Source organism: Peromyscus maniculatus, chromosome 9 (assembly GCF_049852395.1).
Source record: "Peromyscus maniculatus bairdii isolate BWxNUB_F1_BW_parent chromosome 9, HU_Pman_BW_mat_3.1, whole genome shotgun sequence".
NCBI lineage: Eukaryota > Metazoa > Chordata > Mammalia > Rodentia > Cricetidae > Peromyscus > Peromyscus maniculatus.
In genome coordinates, this window is record NC_134860.1 from 115,834,997 (window position 1) to 115,857,178 (window position 22,182).

The 22,182-nt window shown below is 45.3% G+C and overlaps 1 protein-coding gene across 1 annotated transcript in view; it reads right to left on the reverse strand.

The window, feature by feature from the left end:
* Positions 1–3,124: 3,124 nt before the first annotated feature.
* Positions 3,125–22,182, reverse strand: part of Abcc4 (ATP binding cassette subfamily C member 4 (PEL blood group)) — a 230,615-nt gene continuing 211,557 nt past the window's right edge. The window contains exons 29-31 of the mRNA XM_006978748.4: positions 22,057–22,162; positions 12,616–12,750; positions 3,125–4,908 (exon numbers count right to left, since the gene is read on the reverse strand). Of these exons, the coding sequence (XP_006978810.1) occupies positions 4,801–4,908; positions 12,616–12,750; positions 22,057–22,162 (349 nt within the window). The 3' untranslated portion in view covers positions 3,125–4,800. The remainder of the gene's footprint in view (positions 4,909–12,615; positions 12,751–22,056; positions 22,163–22,182) is intronic.

The following is a 22,182-nucleotide window of genomic DNA, read 5'->3' on the forward strand; positions in this document are numbered from 1 at the left end:
ATTTAAGGGCAGGAATTAGGTCCATTCTAAAGGTGAAGAAGCTGAAAATATTCAGAGACATAAACAGGTGGCTAAGGTATATGGCCACCAGGTGACCATACCTCATCTTTTCAAGGACAGTCCCAGTCCTTGGCCCTGGTACCTTGGCTGGAATAAGGAGCACTTCCCTCATTCAGTTTTGGAAGCCTCCCACTCTGAGCAGTAAATTCTTCTGTTAGTAGAGTGACATAGGTAGAATTGGTACCCAGATCTGTGTTACTCACCTCCAAAACAGGAGTCTGTGACCACAGGCTACCCCTTAAAACTCAGAATCATAAAGATCAGGAGCCAGCCACTGCTATCCATTCAGCAAACAGTTGTCGACCTGTGGTTCTGGGGCACAACCACATGCAATGACTGATGAAGGCATAAAGGTCCAGCTATTTCACACATCAAGACCATCCTTGTATACCGTTTTAGCTTTGCCATGTCTCATGGTGTGTGTGTGTGTGTGTGTGTGTGTGTGTGTGTGTGTGTGTGTGTGTGTGTGTGTGTTTTGGGAAGAAGGTCATCCGGATAAGCCTCTAGCTCAGTTTCACCCTCTGGCCAATCATGCGTCTTCTCTCTTGACACTACTTATGGATCCTAAGGGCATGTCTGCCTACACCAATAAGCATCTGGAATACTAAAGATCCATCTTAGTCTTTATTCTACAAGCCAACCTGCAACCTGGACCCAAAGAACTGGTATTCAGGGAGGATTTTTATTAGTAAATTATATGCATACCCCAAATCCTGATTTCCACACATCCCAGAAGACGAAAAGGTGGAAACAGGAATTCTGCATGTAGGTGTGATCAGCTACTGGGTTAAAAATCTTAGGCTAATGGGGTTAGTGTGACCTTTCAAATGCATACACCGCATCAGTTAAGGCAAACGCAGACCTTGGCTTCTCAAGCACCAAAAGCTGCAAGTGCTTTGCTTGCTCCAGGCTAGAAGATAAGCCTAGAACAGCCATGCATCTTAAGAACTCAGGAGAAATAACTTCCCAGCTGCGGATGATTCACTTTTACTGAACTCAGGCATGTCTTTGTCAGAAGACTCCAGTGCTGAAGTTGAGATTCTAAAAGATAACAGCAAGCACAACTTTGCTCACTCAGTTGTGGGGTATTGCATATTAAAGGCACAGAGAACACGAAAAGCCTTCTGAGTACTATTCAAAATACTACTCAGACCAACTGCCCCCCCCCCCACGGTGGGTGGGAGGCTTAAGTACTTGAAAAGGCCCTTTTATTTATTATTATGTGTTGAATCCCCTGGGAGTTGAACCCAGGTTCCCTGGAAGTGCAGCCAGTGCTAGTGCTCTTAACCACTGAGCCATCTCTCCAGCCCCTGAGGCTTCCATTGTATCTCACCTAATTGCCAACAGCTTCGGCTTCCTAAGTGCCACTAAGACTCTGTACACTACAGTTTAGTTACAACCGTTTCTGAATTCTGTATAAATGGAATCCTAAGTCTTTCGGGTCAGACATCTTTGAAATGAGATGATGTATGTAAAATTCATGTGTTGTGTCTGTACTTTGTTTTCCTTGCTGTATTCTAGCACCTGCTCCTTTGGCCGATGATGGGACGTTCCGTCATTTCCAGGTTGAAATACTTGGAGTTATGTTCCCGATGATATCGTGCACACTTCTTAGGGCACTTCTTGGGGCACATGAGCACACACTGGAGAGGGAACAAACTACAGGACCTATGACGTCAGCAAATGTCTTTAAGATCTCTTTCTAAACTGTTCACTCACTTGTGTGCGTGTTACGTGTGTGTCTATGTGTGCACGCAATATGGAGGTCAAGGGTCAACTTCTGGGAATTGATTCTCCCCTTTCATCATGTGGGTTCCAGGAACCAAACTCGGGTTGTCCAGCCTGGTGGCAAGTGCCACCACCCTCTGAGCCGTCTCACTGGCCCGAAGTGTGTTTGTTTTTAACAAATAGGTTCACGTGGCCTTACAGCATTTGCTGTTGATTCACTGACATTTAACTGCTGATCGTCTCGGGGTTTTGCCCCACCCCACCCGACTGTGGTGTTAAGCTGTCTTTTCTCAGCAAGAGCGAGCCCTTTTCCAGTCCCTGGCCATTTGGACATTCTCTTCAGTGAAGCACTGGTTTATGCCTCTTCCTCAACTCTAACTGGACCCCGAGCTTTTCCTAAGGAGCCTCAGGAGCTTAAGGCTCTAGGGCACCAGTTCTGAGACCTTTAGTCTTCTGAAATGTAATAATGTTAAGGCCTCATAAGTCAGATTACTGCTCCTTCCCACACCCTGATCTCCACAGCACGGGTCTGGTTCTAGTAGATCTGATGTTGCTTTCACAAGTTCCTAGGTGAAGTTGCTGCACGAGGTTACGCTCCCTGAGAACCAACATTCAACAATGCTTTAAATGGAACGGTGTAGCCGGGGAGTTTCTCGGGTCCCGCCAGACCCTGCAGTCCCATGGCCCGGTTATAAAATAATCACTCAGAAGCTTACATTAATTATAACTGCTTGGCCATTAGCTCAGGCTTAATACTGACTGGCTCTTACACTTAAATTAACCCATAATTCTTAATTATGTTTAGCCAGGTGGCTTGGTACCTTTTCTCAGCTCTGCCTTATCATCTTGTGTCCTCTGTGTCTGGCTGGCGACTCCTGACTCCACCCTTCCTCTTCCCAGAATTCTCGTCTGCTCGCCCCGCCTATACTTCCTGTCTGGCTACTGGCCAATCAGCGTTTTATTTATTAACCAATCAGGCAACACACATTCGCAGTGTACAGCTATCCCAGAGCAGAATGGCCATAGATTCTTCCTGTTAGTTTGAGGGGAAAATCACCTTAAAAAAAACCTAAAACCATAACCATTTGGTGCTTGCTCAAGCCTGAGGATGTAAGCTAATACTCTCTTCTAGAAAGAAGTTACTGGATCCAGCTTCAGGAGCAACTGTTTCAGCCTGTCTGCAGCGCACACCTCCACTCGGACTGTCTGGTACCCATGTGGCCAAGAGAAACAGGTGGTGGGGGAAGGTGGTTTCTGATCTCACAAAAGTTCACTGGCTGTCACCAGCAGGCACAAGTCAGCTCATAATCCCTCAAAGAATGAACAGATCTTTGAATGGAGATGAAAACTGTCATTTATTTCAGTTGAGTTTGGTTTGTCCTGTGATGGTGTAAAAACAGAAATGAAGTAGAAACACGTTTCTATGACTGCCTTTAATTTCTAAAGACCAAATGAACATATATATACACATCTAAAACATCTCTAAATATTTAAACAGACCTTCTTATTGTCATTGATGCATCTCAGTCTCTTTAAACACTAACCATGATTGCTAAGGAACGGATGGACATCATTTATGGGACTGAACATTATTACATTAGTTACAGACTTCTGAATACCCCGAGTTGAACAACCACTGCACGCTGTATGGTTTTGGTGTTTTGCTGTGTGTGTGCTTCTTGAGGTTTCATTTTATAAAACAGGCTTCGTTCTGTTAACTAGTCTAAAAACCTGATACATACATATATATGTATTTATATATACTGACATACACAACACAATCCTACATGTGTCTATATATTAACATATGTAACTTGAGGGTGGCTTATTGTGACAGATCATGAAGGGTCCACTTTAAATCATGACAGTAAAACCTATAGTAACTTGAACTCAACATATACCATGGATACCACCATCCAGAAAAATTTAAGACCTGTAGTTACGTGAAGTACAGCAGGTCCTAGGAAGTGTTGTGGTTGTTGATTGACTAACCAGAAGGTCCCCAAGACCTGCCATTAGTGGCCAGAAGTAAACTAATTTGGATGGGTTCTTGAAAGTGAAGCTTCTCGATGTATCCTGAGAATGTAATACGTAATTGCAGCCGATGTCTGCAACGACTTTCAGGGTTTCTCTCTCACTAAGTGAGGAGAACCTCTGCATGTCAACTTGAAAGGATTTCACAAAAAGCTTACAGCCAATAGGATGTCTACCTTCTGTAAACCAGAAGCTGAATGAGATTAATACTACCCATCTGAGAGTCACTGTTCCAGGGAAAGTACCACAATGCCGAGTCCATCAGCCCAGGAGCAGTTCATTTTGACTCACACCAATTTAAATGGGAAGGGACATTTGCACACTCTTCATCAAAAAACCTATCAGGGCTCCCTCCCAGAAAGCACAGTTTTATTTTCCAAGAGAAATGCCCTCTTGTTCTTTAGCCATGCATCTCTGTGTGTGCAGAGTGTCAGGATGGTCTCTCTCGACTGCAATGTCACTCAAATCATGTATCCTTTCGTGTTCTTGTTCATGTCACCTGTCCTACTTTAGTCAGAGGCCGCTGGGGGAAGGTAACGGGTCCGAGCTATGTCAGACAGAGAAAGGGGAGCAAACTGGCAACTTCACACAGTCTTCAAGTAAACAGAATCCCTGACAGAACTGCAAAGTGTACTTCCGAAGGCAACGGGAGGAACAAACTGCCGAGGCAGCGTGTGAAACAAATGGGCTTTGGCCCTGGAGTCTGTTAAGGCACAAAACCTGGTAGACGGCTGCTGTCGGTGGCCGGCACCTCAGAATCGATTTGTAAAGCACAGCTGGAACTTTTAAATAAAACAATAGGCCAGTTTGTTAGAACCTGAAATCACTGAATAAAGATGGAGGGAGAAATCCAAAGACACCAGTATCTTGTATGTGAAGGATTTGTTGCAGAGTGAAAACCAAGTGTGCTTGCTGTAGTCTACAAAGTGCAAACCCCGCAGGGGGAACGCCTCCGGAACAGGCTCCGTGGCTTGACCGTCACAAAGCTGTTTCAAAAATGGTTAAGGCTGAGGGCTGTCCATTGGAGGTGTTCATAACCACAGGGCTGGTGAAAGTGATATCTGGATAATTCCTTCTGAAGTACACCTGTGGAAAAGAGGCACACGAAAAGGAACATGAGTAAGATTTTCAAATCCTCCTCTTGGAGGCAATGCTTTTCTCTGCCTGGGAAATCACAGCACCCAATGAGGTGCAATTAGAAGCCATGGCAAGTCCACATTCTGTGCGGTCTCAGCCCCGTTCAAACCTCCGGCAGGGCTGAATGCTGAACAACTTGTAGATCCACTTTAGCTCTGATCGCTTTGATTCAGATACACTTTATCACACTATTAAATTGATAAGCAAAATCATTTTACTGGCTCAGAACCCAGAGATAAATTAAAAACAGGGGGACAAAGGGACCAGGGACTCGAGCATCTGCACTGAAGTTTCTCATTTTCGAGTACAAAGTGAGCACAATAGATTTGGATGTTAATATCAGGTTGTAATCCCTATATATTACAAACTCTGATTGACAAGCATTGAAACTCTGGCGTCTATGTATGAAATATCCCGGCACTTAATTTGTGCAGCAAGGCAGCCACGGGCCTATAGAAACGCGATCTGTGGACAGGAGGCCACAGTCATGAAAAGAGAGGCAAATGCTGTAACAATGACCTCACCAGGCGACTTCTCTAAAACGGAAGATGATACCGAATAATAGGCCAGTTCTTTGCCAAGCCTTTGAATTCCTGAATTCTGCCAATTCCAAGGAAGAGATACAGGTTCTCTGATAAATGTGTAATCAGGACATAAAGGAAATGAAATGCTGTCAGGTCTCACTGTTCCGCGATCATCAGTTTTTAGCGGCTGTATCATATCTGGGTTCCTTGACAGACGCGCATTACAAAATGAAATAATGTCAAGGCTTGTGAGCGCTTATCTCCAGATGTGTTTGGGTGAAAGGGACTTCAAATGCAATTTTTTCTTCTTCAAAGAAGAATGTGAAAAGTTTTGTTTGAGTCTTTAAAACAGGAAATGTACTGTGTTTGTGAGCTGACAAGTGTCATGGGCTGGGTCTTATGATGCTGGCCCCACTCTATAAACCCCAGCTGTAAATGTATTCGTGGGTGCTGGCAACAGAGTTATCAGTGGGAGAATGGACTTCAGCTGCAACAAGGTCACTGCCACACCTACTACCACACTAAGTATAGCTCCCTTGGGTTGCTTGCAAACGTCTCCCAAAATACCACAACATGGAAGATTCAATTCACAAAAGGCATGTCACTTAAGAAGAAAGACCCCACTAGAATGAACTCAAGACTATTTCCATAACGCATGCTTTCAAGAATAGGACTTGGTCTCTTAGGTGTGTCTGGGTATCTAAATCTCTCATCAGACCCATCTACCTACTCTTTAAATTTCCCAGCACCCACATGACTTCTCACAACTGCCTGTCACTCTAGTTCCAGGGAATCTGACACCCTCTTCTGGACCCTGTAGGGACTGCATGCAAATGGCGCACACATACATGCAGGCAAAACAGCCATACGTATTAACTAAAACGGTCTTGGGTTTCCAGTCAGGAATGCTCTGCTGAGAACCATTTCAGGAGTATAAATCCCTGGTTTGACTTTTTCTACTATGTCTGTTTGTCTATTTATTTACTATGAGACAGGGATTCTCTGTGTAGCCCTGGCTGTCCTGGAACTCACTCTGTAGACCAGGTTGGCCTTGAACTCAAGAGATCCTCCTGCCTCTGCCTCCTGAGTGCTGAGACTAAATGCGTGTGCCACCGCCGGCTGTCACCACCACCTGGTTGCTACCATATTTATAACACATTCTGGAAAACAGTATGGTTGAGAGCAAGCATTTCTTTTTAAATTTAATTTTTTAATTTTTATTTTTTTTGGGGGAGATGGGGTTTCAAGTACCTCAGGCTGGCCTTGAACTTATCATAGAGATGAAGATGACCTTGAACTCTAAATCCCTGCTTCCACCTCCAAACACTGGGATTATAGCATGTGCCACCATCATCATACTTGATAAAAACAAAAAACAAAACCAAAAAAAATAGTGTGGTGCTGGGGATTGAACCCAGGGATGCACACATGCTACGCAAGGCACTCCACCTCTGGATTCCCAGCTTCACAGCATCTAATTCATAGTACAGGCGAGGAAGCCAAAAGATGGTTGGATTCTCTATTGGTCCCTCAAACTGTGGGCCAGCCTCTGTCTTTTTCCTGAACACCCAGCTGAGACTGTAACATCTGCACAGCTTCCCTCCACACTGGCTGCCTCCTCTGTAAAATGAGATAACAAAAACTTACCTCAGAGGGACTAATTAATGGCTGCAAACTGCAGGCCAAAAACCTTTCCGAGCTAAGTGCTGGGTGTGTTAATGAAGGCTGCTCAGAGAAGTAGCCCCTTAGTGCACAGAAAGTAGCCTTACAGGCTTGAAGATTCCCTTTTGTGATCGGCTAGGATCTTTGCAGAATCCCAGAGCCATTGTTGAGACAATGTTAACTGAGTTACTATGGTAACCTGGGAGGCAAGACAGCAGTGCTGGGAGATGACTGAAGCTTTCTAAACCAGCACCCGCTGGCTGGTAACTCTGAAAGCTTAGCTGGGCTCTTCTGCCTCAGTTTCTTCATGTGGCAAATGCTAACAATGGCCCATGAGAATATGTGCAGAGACAAAAAACAAAACAAAACAAACAAACAAATAAACCAAACCAAAACACATTGCCATAAAGCTCAAGTCTGAGGCGACTCTCTTGTTCCTCTCCCTCCTTCCTCCTGGATTGTGTTCACAGAGTTTCTCTAATGTGGGCGGAAACTAAGTTCATCATTAACTTGTCTGTTAAGCTACCATATGGGAATAGAGCCTTCTAAAGCACAGAGCAACAAAACTTCCTTTCACAGACAGAGAAGAACAGGGGTTTCTATTTACATTCCCCTATAAGACACCATTCAGTGTGTTGAATTCGGACTCAAGACTTAGTTCATTCTCAGTAACCACAGGAGTCTGGTTCATTCACAGCAGTCCTCAAGGCTTCGCATTCTTCAGCTTTAAGGCAGGTCTCATGTTAGGCTCCATTATTACTGTCACATTAAAGAATACTGGAGGCTTAGTCCTGCTTTTCAGATAATTGAACAATAGATTACCCAATTCTTACACTTTTAGAAACTACCTTAAAGGTCACATATACAGAGAAATAAAAAGTTTATAGACTCTCTGGTCTGAAACAATGTTCTATCCACAGCCATCCTGGAGCTATAGGATTTGGAAATTTTTTTTTATCCAAAAGTGAAAAGTGGTAATGACAATCCAAAGAGTGTCATGCGTCTGTAAAATCGGCAAACAAAACACAGAAAGGAACAAGAAAATTGATGATGAGGAGGACTCAGTGAGCAGAAGAGCGTTACGGGAAAACATCTGCAATCCAGTCAAAGAAGATGCAGCAGAACCACCAACTATGCACAGCGTGAGAGCCCCTGGAAACATGGCAAAGCAAGAGCTGCTTAGTAACAGAGGCCAGCCTCAAAGAGAAAAAGGAAAAGATCAAAGAAATGACTGTTTTACCAAAGGCAGCACGAAGATTATTACTGCAGAAAAACAACAGAAAACAGAGTGAGACACAGAGATAGGATTGAGTGAGTAAGCAAAGTAAGTGGGAATTAACATTTGAAGATTAAGGAGAAATAGCTGTATAAAGTTGACAAAGGTAACATCATACACACATGGAAAGCACTGAAAGCAACTATCAGAACTATTATAGATAAAACATGCCTATGATTTCAATAAATGTAAATGGGTTAAGCCATCCATTTATAAAAAGGCTAGGATCACATCTCAGAGCAGAACCCAACTCCACGCATGTACAGAAGACACAGTCTGGACGTTGGTGACAAAGCCACACAGAGCAAATGAAGACAGGATGAAAGGGACAAAGGTCTTAGTTTTCAGACAGCTAAATTAAAAGCCAAAGGCCTTAGATGAACACAGAGAAGCTGTTTGAATTGTAACAATAACTCATAGTAGAAACTCAAATCATAAACACCTGCAAGTTGAGAATAATAAAAATATTCAAAGTGAAAGCAACAGGAACTATAAAGAGAGGCTTGCACTCTCTGTACAGGGACATTCATTTCTACGTGAATCACATGAGAAGAATTAATGTAGGAATAAAGATTTATGTCATGTATTAATAAATCACATCTAAGGTAAATGACTAGGCTATACATTTTAAAAGGGGGTATCCAAAAGCCACTTACAAAGATTTCCCACGTACTGGGGCACAAGAAAGAATGGGTAATTTCAAGTAAGCAGACATAGTACAGAAATTTTGTTTGCCACAAAATCAGACTCGCCTGGCAATGAACCCGCTGCTCCCTGCTGCCTCAGTGTGTGCTCTCAAACCCTTAATCTAACCACCTCATCAACCTAGCGGGAAAAAAATCAAACCCTTACCCTCACCACCGCATCAACCTAGTGGGAAAATCAAACCCTTACCCTCACCACCGCATCAACCTAGCGGGAAAATCAAACCCTTACCCTAACCACTGCATCATCCTAGTCGGGGAAAACCTGCCATGAAGATCAACTAAAATCACAGTCAGGCCGGGCGGTGGTGGCGCATTCCTTTAATCCCAGCACTCGGGAGGCAGAGGCAGGTGGATCTCTGTGAGTTCGAGGCCAGCCTGGGCTACAAAGTGAGTCCCAGGAAAGGTGCAAAGCTACACAGAGAAACCCTGTCTCGAAAAACAAAAACAAACAAACAAACAAAAAAAAATCACAGTCAGGAACTGAAAACACACTCTGAAATAAATTCTAAAGAATGACAGAAAGCTATGTGTGCCGATTCTGAAGAATGGCTTCTATCAGACTGGCCTGTAGGCAAATCTGTGGGGACACTTTCTTGATTTATAATTAATTGATGTGGAAGGGCCACGACCACCATGGGCAGTATGGGTGTTCTGAGTTGTCCAAAAAGAGAGCTGACCAGGGCAGGAGAGCGAGCCCATGAGCAGCATTCCCCTTGGGGTCTGCATCAACTCCTCTTTCTAGGCACCTGCCTTGGCTCCCCTCAATGATGGACTGTGGCTGGGACATGTAAGCCCAATGAAACATTTTCCTCCCCAAGCTGCTTCTGGTCATGGTCTGTACGAAGGACCATCGAAAGCAAACTGGAACAGTAAGGGATCCTGGGAGCACAGAACTGGACAGAAGAGAGTAGAGGTATTACCACACCGTGACCGCACACTTCTCTGCGTGAATGCTCCCCCTGAATTAAAATGTGGACTGAAAGGGAAGCGTTAGATTTTCTGCCAAGAGCCAGGATGACTGTGGGCTGCCTTACTTCATGGGGCCTCACTTTCCTCATCTTTAAAATACACATGTTGAAGGGCCGAGGGGACGGCTCGGTAGGTCAAGCCCCTGCTGTGCAAGCCTGACACATGGGCTTGGACCCCCAGAACCCATGGAGAGTCCGGTGTGCACCTGTGACCCCAGTGCTGAGGGCCAGAGACAGGAGGAGCTGGGGTGAGGCTAACTACATCAGCAGGTGCCGGGAGCAGTGAGAAATCCCATCTCAAAAAGTGAGGTAGGAAGAGACCCAATGCCAACCTCTGGCTTTCACGCACGCACACACGCACGCACGCACGCACGCACGCACGGGTGTGTGCTCCTGTACATGCACGTACACTCCACAGGAAAGAAAAAGAAGGAAGGAAGGAAGGAGACTGTTGAATTGTGTTATTTTATATGATGAAGATCTAACTAAATTTGATGATCACTCATTACGTGATGTCTCTTTCTTCCCATCTAACCCCCTCCCTCCTTCATGCTAGAGATTAAACTCAAGGCCGCAGGCATGCTGGGCAAGGACTTTGCCACTGGGCTACACCCACAGCTCAGCCCACAACAGCTGTGGGGGCTTTGAGGGCTGAGGGAGCGGCTCAGGGAGAGGCATTTGTCTAACAGGTCCCAGGCTCTGGGTTCGATTCCCAACACAGCAAAGGTGGGGGGGGGGCGGTCTGACACGTAGGTGGGGGAACGTGTCTCAGATATGGAATGCTTAAAGGTCTGAAGTTCCTATTCAGTGATTCTCAAATGATTGACTGGGTCTCACGAAAGGGAACATGGGCTGGGGAACACTCTAGAAATGAAGTGTTCTAAATAACCAAGCTCCCCTTCCCCCCAACCCCCACAAGGGACAGCAACTCCCAAGGCAGCCTCCCACCTCAGTCACATGGTGTCAGTCCTTGTGAGAAGTTCCGAGCACCCACACTCTGGGCCCAAGACCGGGTTTAAAATGCACGGCCTCTACTCACTTACTAGCTCTGTGATTCTGGGTACCTCCTTCTGTTCTCCTAAGCTGTAACCTCTTAAGCAGACATAATGTTCAGAGACCCTGAATCATAGCCCAGACCACCACATCTAATGAGTGTTAAAGCCTCATCACCATCGTCATGGCTCACTACAGGAAAAGACACTTGCTGGTTCTCTGTTCTGCTAACATCACCAGTGACTAAAGGCATGCTAACACATTCTTAGCACGTCGTATCCAATATAATGCTTTTAAATACACACAAACACATTTAGCAGTTTTAAAAACGTATTTTCTTTATGTATGTGTCAGTGTGTGTTTAGGTGAGTCTGTAGACCCGTGGGGATGTACATGCAATGTGTAAGTGGGATGGATGCCTGGCTTGTTATGTGAGCTCAGGGACCCAGACTCTAGTCCTCATGATTTTGCAGCCAATGTTCTTAACTACTGAGCTAACTCTTCAAGTCCTACTTACTGGTTTTAAAAAATGGAATTATCATTTAGTAAAATATTAGAAGACACAGACCCTCCCCGTTCCCTGTTCTGAGGTGCTGGGGACAAAACCGGACCTTGTGCATTCTAGGCAGGTGCTGCAGCCCCCAACTACACCCCCAACTCTCCTCATCCCTAAAGAGGGATGAGATGGCTGTAGACAGAACGGTCACAGGACTGGCGGGATACTGGAACATGATTTCGTGTTCTACTGTCTTCAATAGACACTGAAAATGTTACACACACCCAAGCAATTTTGTTCTGCTATGGTGTTGAAAACCCAAGAAATACAGAAAAGAATGAAGGCAGAAAGACGCCCCTGCGATGTGGCGCCTAGAGACGAGCGTTGACAACAGGCTGTACGACATCCAGTCCCTTAAGCCAAAGCAAAGTCACCTGAGGTAGCATCGCATGTCTGTGCTGGATAGCTCCCATGCAACCTCGATGTCTTGAAAGCTTTTTCCACTTCCACACACTAGGCTGTAATTTATTTATATAAATATTTATTTTTCATATATATAAACTATAAATGGAGATGGGAGCAGTAAGCAATAATAGTATTCCTTACAAATTATAAAACCAAGAACAGAAGAAGCAACCTAGGTGTTTCTCTGGAACATCTTTCTAGAACAAACAATATTCCATTTTCATGTTGAGGATCCTCATCTTTCTGGATATACCCCAACAACACCTGCATTGCCAATGTGCTAAGCATCAACGCAAAAGAAATGTAATGAGTCCGCAAGCAGGTTTACTCCCTCTTGGGCACGCCTGCTTGCACATGTGTGTGTGTGTGCGCACATTCTCCCCTCCCCGGGTGCTCCTGCCAAGTCCTGGTAGACCTGACTTCAACCCTGGACGTGTTGAAGCTTTGTCTCCCAAGGCTTGTAATTGAAAAGGGCACACAGTGCTTTTTACCAGACCCCTGGTGCCAAATGGTGAGGAGGGAGCTGGTGAGACAAACCGTAATTAAGGCTCCTGGGAGAACTCACCTGTTTTGCTGTTTCGGTAAGGGCAGCGGCTTCGCCCTTGCCCAGCTGCTGAACCATCTTGTAAAAGAGGCTCTCTGGATTCTGTAGCAAAACATATGGCTCATCATATTCTCTCAGTCTTCCTGAATCCAAAACCTGGGGATCAGCAGAAAGAAACCCACTGAGACACAATGTCTTGCAGTAACATATTATAAGGCAGACAATACTTCGGAAGGGGTTGGGCCAGGGAGAATACAGACTATCTATTTGGGTGGTAGGCCTGGAAGGCACTTGAAAGGTTTGATTACCCTGAGCTATGAAGCAAACAAAGGCCTAACCTGACCTTTGATTATTATAATGTTATAGGAAAGTTAGAAAAGCCAAAGTTCTAGACTATTATTAAAGGCTCTCAGCCGTCTGTTGCTCTTTATATCCTGCCAAGGCTACTGAGGGGTGCTGTTTTAGTTAGTGCTTTAAAAGCCTCAGACTCTGAGTTTGGGGGAACATACACATATAGGCAGAGCTGGGAAATCTAGGGACTGAAGAAAATGGACCTCAGTTTAGAATGTGGGTAATGTGAAAAAAGCCGACAAGTGGCCTGGGAGCAAGTCGCCACGCTGGTTTGAGAATCTGGGCCTGTCGCTGGAGAAGCACGTGCTTCTAGAGTTTATTCAGGGCACAGGCAAGGTGGGCCTGTGCACTAAACGCGATCCCAGGCAAGGTTAAGTTGCCTAAAGTCACCACCCGCCGGCTGTGGTTTGTTATCACCATTGTGAATGGTGAGCCAGGGGCGTCAATACACAAGCAGCCTCAGCACCATCGCTGTGCACAGAAGAAATCTCTAGAAATCCCACTTCTCTCTGGATATGACCAAAGAAGCAATCAAGGGACTGAGCTCAGAATTCTGGTGTCCTCCAGTCCGCACGGCCCGAGGATCTGCTGCTGAGGTTCCCTCTCCTGGCTCCCTCCCTTAGCTGCCTGCCTTGCAGCCTCCTGACTGCTCATTAACCTACACTGGAAAGGGAAAGGTGGAGGGAGGCGCTCTTCACCTTGCATTTCTACTTATTAGTGGCTTTGGTTAAGGGTTTCAGACAGAAGAGAGAGTTGGAGACAACTGGCCCAAATGACGCACCTAGGCAAACAGTTCTGATGCTAAGTGGTACTTAGTTCTCCATTTAGGTTGTGTTTAGAATAAATCCGTCTTAAGAGCATACGCTGGAACCCTAAGCAGGGCATGGGTTGTTTTTCCACATCTAGATATTGCAGTTAATTGGGCCCATGGTATTTAATCGGAAATATTTACTGACTCTCCTAAAGGGCATTTTCCCATTAATCTTTTGTTTACTACTGTGAATTGATGCTAAGGGCAGCTTTCTCAAAAGAGTTCAAGAATAATTGAATCTGTCACATCCACACAATAATTAAAATGTCCTATAATTTGGCGTGCCAATTTAGATGCCCTGAATGTGTAATTTTGCTTAAGCATTGCATTACAGTGCATGGCCACTCCTCCTGACGTTAACGAAGGCGGGGGAGATCACACTTTTGAAATACAGGTCTCTCCTCTGCTAAAGACTAAGTAAATGAGTCAAATTACTTTACAAAATGATGAACTCTCTGTTCTGCAAAAGGAAAAAGCAAACTTACAATCACACTTCAGAGGTAGACACTGAGTTCTCTGACTTTAAAAATTGCCTGTAATTTATAACGACTGCTCTTTTGTCCCTGCCCGACTTCCTACTGTCTGCATTCAAATGTAAGACAGGGAGTCTTTCCACATACCACACAGTGTCTGAAACACACGGAGGCCACTCAGACCAGCAGATCTCAAAACTGACCATAATTCATGAAGGTCCAGCCAGAAAACACTCTGAGAAGGCAGGAGGGTTTGTAACAGAAGTGACAGAAAGACCATTGATAAAAAATATTTGGTGTCTTCTTAGTATTAACAACTTAATACCGTTTATCTTAGTGTGTTGAGAAGTTTAATGATTTAAAATTATTATTTTTAATTATGTGTATGTATGTGTCCCTGCATGTGTGCCCGTGTGTGTCCATGTATGCCCGTGTGTGTGTCCGTATCCGTGTCCGTGTCCGTGTCCGTGTCCGTGTCCGTGTGTGTGTGTGTGTGTGTGTGTGTGTGTGTGTGTGTGTACTGGCAGGGAGGTACCCATGGAGGTCAGAGATGTAGGATCTCTTGAGAACTGGAGTTACCAGTGGTTGTGAGAGATCCCATGTTGGTGATGGAAACCAAACCTGGGTCCTCTGCAAAGGTTGTGTACCTCCTAACCACTGAGCCATGCCTTCAGTCCCAGTCAGACAGTTTTTAATTGGAGGTTTAGGACGGAATTGTGGGAATTACTTACTTTGCTGGTAGAGATTGAGCTCAGGGCCTCTTTCATGCAAAGCACACTCTCTACTATGGAGAGACACATCCCTAGCTCTAGAAATTATGAACATTTTCAAGGTAACTTTGAAAATGTAAACTACAACAGAGTTCTTAAATAAGGTTTTGATATACATTATCATAGGGCTAGAGTGTAGGTCAGCCTGGGTTCAGTTTCTAGTAAAACACACATACACACACACACACACACACACACTATTTAAAAAGGAACCGTGATATTATAACCCCAAATAGGAGAAGGATCTAAGAGTTGGGGGTAGCATTCCCTGACAGACATCATGTAGCCGAAATGTGGTCAGTAAGACCAACAACAAAACAACAGGACGTTTTTGTTGTGCTTTTAAAAGACAGAGTCAGGCCTGGAGAGATGGTTTGGTAGTTAAGAGCACAAGCTGCTTTGGACTCTAGTTTAATTCCCAGCATCCACATGGCAGCTCACCACTGTCTATAACTCCAGCCGTAGTGGACCCACTGACTCTTCTGGCCTCCGAAGGCACCAGGAAACCATGTGGTACACAGACATTCATGCAGGCAAAATACCCATACACACAAAATTAGTAAACAAATAAATTAAAATCAAACAAAAACCGGGTCTCCTGTAGCCCAAGGTGGCATCGGCCCCCGGGCTTGTAGTTGCTATGTCCTTCTGCCTTTCTCCCTCCTGGGCTGGATTGCAGGTGTGAGCCACCACAGCTGGTTTGCATGGCCCAGGGCTCAAACCCAGAGCTGGGTGGATGCTAGGTAAGAACTCCGCAATCGAGCTACATTCCAGTCTCCATCTTTGTACTTGAAAAGTAAAATAAGAATGGCATGGCTCGACTCTTCGCTGCTTCCAACACTGCCACGGTAACTCCCCAAACAAACGAGACAGATACGTTAGCGTCTCCCCTTTACCCATCCGTCCCACAACAGCACCAGCTGAGGAACGGGGACTTGGAGACGAACTAGATGGCTCCTCATGGTGTTCTCACCCTGAGAAGAACACTGAAGTATGGAGAAGTTAAGCGACCCGGCCCTGGCTGGGGCCAAGTGGCACTGGGACTCACACTCTCTTGAGTTTCCAGCATAAAATATTTATTATCAGAAATGTAAAGAAAAAACAGCAAAGAGAAAGTAAAACCACTACATTTCCTAGGACACCTTTTCATGTGGATAATATAACTTTACCTGACTCACAAAATACACCTATCAGCACAAACATGTCGCCTGTCCACTCCGCATGGCAATTTTATCATATTGAGGGCTTCAGATCATATCCTCTGTGCCTGGCATATAGTCCCCAATGAAGACAACCACGTTTTATTCCAAATAAATGTTCAGGATTAATAAGAAATGAGTAACGTACAGCCAAAACATAATGGAAGACAATTCAGGTGACCTTAAATCTGTATTTACTCAGCACGTTTTTATCACACACTTACCACATCCATGTTATTAAAGCTAGTTACTGTGGAAGAGGAAAAGACGGGTCTCCTCCCCACATTTACAGAGACTATCTCAAAAACAGGCAAAAAAATATCCAAGCAACAATCACAAAGGCAAAAACAAAACAAAACAAAAAACCAATGAAACGAGAGAGTCGGAGCCGGCAGCCCAAGGCTCCGAGGAAGAGTCTCATGGAGGAGAGGGCGGAGGAGTGGACTGGACGCGTCAACACATCTGGACCCACACCACGAGCCCTGCCGAGATGCGCCGCCACCCACGCCTAGGCAGGCTTGCCGGGGTTCTCTCGTTCACGGCTGTGTCGCCAGCGGCTGGCACGACCCACGAGTACCCGGTTCTCCATGCACAGGGGCTGAGAAGTGACGTCAAAGGAGACGAATCTCAGGGCACACCCGGGCCCCTCCCGTGGTGGGAAGCGCGGGAGGACGGAGGGCTCAGAGGCTGGGAGAGACGGACTCGGGGGCCCACATGCTGCAGCTGGACAGCTGTGGGAAAGACAGCGTTTAAAATGAAGAAACGAAGGCTCAGGCCCCGACTCTGAAATACTGGGAGGGGGCAGGAACAAGCGGCAGGCAGGTGCTGTAGGTCCAGCTGGGACGCACATGGGGCGGAGAAGCCAGGAACAGAACTTTTTATACTTTATATACTCAGGTATTATGTTCACAATGTCACCAAGTGCTCTAGATTTTTCAGAATAAACCAACATAAAGCCACTCTATATGTTCTCTTCAAACAGAAAAAAAAAAAGTGAAATTTCCATTTTCCTCTTACTATGTTTTCTAAGAATAGTCTCCTGACATGTTCTGCTTAGGCCCCCTCCCTTCCTGGACCCAAGTAAACTGTAAACCAAATCACACATTAATGCTTATGGGACGGTGGTGCCTCAACCCTAGATCTCTCCAGGAATGACCTCAAATTGCTCACTGCTGTACATCAGGATAAGGACAGACACATTCTATTGGATGAGTCAGCCAGTTACGTAAGCTCACCAGAGACGGGTTATCAGACCTACATCTCTGCAGAGTCCGGGTAGTCGTCCCAGATGTAAAAACTACATGAACCCATTTCAAAATAATTTAATCCATTTTATCCACAGGGCATCACCACTCCTCCCAACATTAAAGAAAGGAAAAAGATATTGCAGTTGTAAAATACAGGCCTCTCCCATGCCCAAGACTAAGGTAGTAAAACAAACTGCTTTACAAAATGATGACTTTTCCATTGTGCAAAAGCAGTAAGTAAACCTTGGTCTTCAGACCTCGCCTCCCGATGTTCTTATATTTCTTCTTCTGGGATGTGAGCTTCCATGTTAGCCATTTGTACCCTGAACATCTGACTTCACACTGTAAGCATATTTTTGAAGGAATGTTTTTTGTCTTTTTGTTTTCTTTCTTTCCTTTTTCAATGCCCTAGTTTTGACCAAGTAGGCTTATCAAAGAAAAGTTCCACAAAGGTTTAAAAAAAAAAAAAACCAGAACTGAATAACAGTCCTGTCAGTCTTGAGTTGTCTGCTTTTCCAGCTGGGTGTGTTACTAGTTTTATTTTGTATGGGAAAACAACTAAGAAGAAAGGTAAAGATTATAAGACCGCAGTGTGGCCTGTCAACAAGGAGCCACAACCCCAGTCCCTGAGCCTGTGGTTCTCTGTAATTTAATTCCCCAAGAATTCCCTGACGGTGCTACAGACGGGGTCCAACACAGGCGGTGGGGAGAGCTGGGGGCCCTTCCAAGCATCTCTCACTCTTGCTATCAGGAGAACCTGCAGAGCTGTGAGGACAGAGGTATGCAGGGACTGAAAAGGAACAGCGCTGTTGGCCGAAGGGAAAGCAGATGTCAGATACCCAGTTAATCCTAAAAAAAACGAGAGGAAAGAAACCACACTGAATGTGGAGACAGTGCTGAGTATCAGGAGAAAGAGGCTTCCTAATGTGTCTGCTTGCTCCATTGTTTCATGGCAACTGAGCAAACGAGTGTGATTAAATTAGCTGTCACAAAGACGACAGCATGTTTAATAAAGTTAAAATTGAAAGAACATCTTCATAAAATAGAATTCTAAACCTAACACATTAACAGTGCTTAATGAACCAAAACTGGTTAAAAATCCCTTTGGAGAGCCAAGACACAAACAAAGTCATTAATTAGGTCACAGTTGTTTCCTAACAAGCCTTTTGTTTGATTTACTTACAGTAAACACAACCATACCCATCCGCCTCTGTGGAGTATTCACCGAAGCAATGAAATGTAATTACTACATGCTAAGCACTTGTAATCACACAACTTTATGGTGACATGATGTTGCTCATGGCCTTCGTGAACATTACTTCCCTGGTCACTCCCTTAGTCTGGCCTCTGCCCTGTGGTGCATCAGGCTCTGCAGTTGATTGCTGTGTTGTGGTAGTTTGAATGAGAATGGCCCCCATAGACTCGTGTGTTTGAATGCTGGGTCCCTTGTTAGTGGACCTATTTGGGAAGGAATAGGAGGTGTGGCCTTGTTGGAAGGGGTGTGTTACTGGGGTTAGGGGGTAGGCTCTCCCCTGCTCCTCCTGCCTGCAGATCAGGATGTAAAGCTCTCAGCTACTGCTCCAGCACCGTGCCTGTCTGCTTCCCACCATGATGAGCATGGACTAGCCCTCTAAAACTGTCTTGGTCATAGTGTATATTCATAGCAAAAGAACAGTAATTAAGACACACATGTACGTCTTTAATGCTTTAGAATAACAGAACAGAAAGTGTGTCTTCTAGAAAAGGAGCAGGTAATTCTAGAGCAAAAACTGCTTCAAACTTTGACCAGGGTGGTGTTAATTTGGAGTCAGTCAAACCTTTACGAGGTGGGCCCTACTGGGATTTTTTCAGGACACTGTGGGTGTGTCCTTGAAGGGAACTGTGGGTTCTTGGCTCATCCCTTGCTCTTCTGTACCCTGGCCATGGGTAGAGAGCTCTGTTTTGCTACATGTCTCCCCTGTGATGCACTACTTTACCACAGAACCAGATAATCAGAACAAAACTTCCAAGTCTAGAGCCAAATCAAATCTTTCATCTTAAAAAGCTGATTATCTTCAGGATTTTGTTACAGTAAAGACAAAGCTGGCAGATTCATTGGTGTTCTACTGAACTGAAAGTCTGGGCATGGTCAGAAGTTCTAGAACACAACAGAAGTTTCAACCTGGGTGAATACATCGGAATCCAAGACCCCATCTTTCAAAGTAGAGACTGTATGTCTTTCAGGTCCCCTGAGTTGGGATCCTGTGTCACTCTTACAACAGAAAGCTGCTCAAGTGACCACACTTCCATCCCCTGGTGGATCTCCGCTGATGCTGCTTTTGAGCCCATAGCCAGTGAACTCTACACGGAAGATTTCCCCACATTGGAGTTTTGAGTAGGAGGGGCAGTGCCATAGGGAAATGTAAGGTCACATGCTAAAAGAGAACCCTCTTCCAAGTCTACTTCTCCCTGGGTCTCATCCATGCACCTCAGTGCTCACCGTGAAAACCAACACAGACTCCACTCTCTTCTCAAGCCATACTTAGTCTGTCATAATCTAGATACACCACTTGCAGTTTCTCCCAAACCCATTCCCTTCTCTCTCTCAGTCTAAGGTGCCAACATTCAGGAGGAGGAAACCACGCAACTGTTAGAAGGACAGCAGACACAAACCGAAAGACAAAGAGAACACCACTGCGGCTTCATCCACAGCAGGGAGAGGGATAGTGCAATGGGGTGATGCTGTGGATATCACTCTGTATAAATAAAGCACCGATTGGCCAGCAGCCAGGCAGGAAGCATAAGCGGGACTAGCAGAGAGGAAAATTCGGAGAACAGGAAGGCGGAGAGGAAGAGACTGGAGCCGCCGCCAGGACAAGGAAGATGTAAGGTACCAGTAAGCCACCAGCCACGTGGCAAAGTAAAGATTAATAGAAATGGGCTAAATATAAGAGTAAGAGCTAGACAGTGATAGGCCTGAGCTAATGGCCAAGCAGTATGAATAATGTAAGCATCTGCATGTTTATTTTATAAGTGGGCTAAGGGACTGCCGGGGCTTGGCGGGACCCGGAGAGAAAACTCTGAAGCTACAGGGTGAGGTTAGGAGAGGAGGGGAGGGCCAGACTATAACCTGCTGCGTCAAACCACGCTAAGGGTTTAGACATAGATAATGAGAGAAAAACAGGCTCTGAAGGTTTACCAGGGACACGAGCAAGCAAAACCTGAACAGTGTTGGCAATGACAGCAGAGGTGATTGGTGAGGGGCACACTCATAAACTAGATGTTCACACCTGTGGGCCAAATCGTGATGGACAAGACTCAGAAGTGACTGGATGACATTTCTGCTGGTCAAGCAGGTGGTCCTGGGTTGTGTAAGAAAGCAGGCTGAGGAAGCCAGGGTAAGTACAAGTTAGTAAGTACCATTCCTCCGTGGCCTCTGCTTCAGTTTCTGTTGGAATACATTGCTGGCTGGTGAGAGGTCACAGTCTGCCATAGCCTGGCAGCCTTCTCTAAGCCTGGCAATATGGAAACTCCCTCCCTCCCCAGCAAGGCTTCCTGCTCTCTACCTGCCCTTACCTGGAGAAAGTCCCTGGGCCTGGAGGACTGACTTTTATCTAAAAGCTGTCTCTAAACCATTTGCCTGATTCATCTTTAGCTTGACCCTTGGCACAGATCCCTGTTAAGAAGACTTGTGTTAAGAGCCTTGCTACAGGACCCTACTGCCACATACTAAGCTGTATGATAGGAGTGTGCCACTTAATGCAAATCAGGGTTTGTCCCCAGGCTCCCCAATCCTATATATTCCTTATACTCGGGAATAAAGTTGAACTGATTCACTGAAGTCTGTCTCCCAGAGGCCTCCCTCTGTTCCTGCTCATGGGCCGCATACAAAGCTTTCTGTTGATGCCTCTTGCCCTCTTGACCTGGTGGCCAATAGGCCAAGAGAGAAAGAGGACGCCCCTGCAAGTTTCTGCCTCAGGTTTCTGCCCTGGTTTTCCCCGACGGTGGACTGTAACGTGTAAGATGAAACAAACCCTTCATTCCCACATTGCTTTTGGTCATGGTGTTTATTAGAGGAATAGGAAGCTAACTAGCAAAGGCCCCCAAATAACCACACAAGTGATTGTGTCACACTCTCAGCCTTCCTATTTCTCTACACATGGGCGCTAGGAACTGAGATTAGAGTACTCTGCACGAGTACTATTCGACAAAAACTACCCAGCACAGTGCTCAGAAGTACTGAGCCATTTCTCCAGCCCCAGAAAGATTCGTGTTTGATCAAGGGAAGCCAAAACAAGGTGACATGCTCAAAATGACACTGTCCTACTACTGTGGAGTAGGACACAATGTCATCACTCATTGCTGAGGTTTGGGACATTTTCACTGGGGCATAATTCATCTTGAAATGGTCCTGCAGACACACCTCAGCAAAGAAGTCCATAAAGGAGTCCACACTGGTAGACTGTCTAGTAGCACTGAATGTAGACTTACATACTGGAGGTACTACTAGAAATCAGAGAAAAATTAACTAAGGATTAACTTATTGGGGTACCCATCAGCTTGTTCAAGGAAGGATAAGTGGAAAGTCAGAGTATCTATGGCTGCCACTGGGTGGGGGCAGGGGGGACTCACCATTATCTTGTCGCTGTCGATGATGGTGTTCAGTCTGTGAGCAATGGTAAGCACCGTACACTGCGCAAACTTCTCCCGGATTTTCTGTTGTATTAACTCATCAGTTCTGGAATCACAAAGTCACAT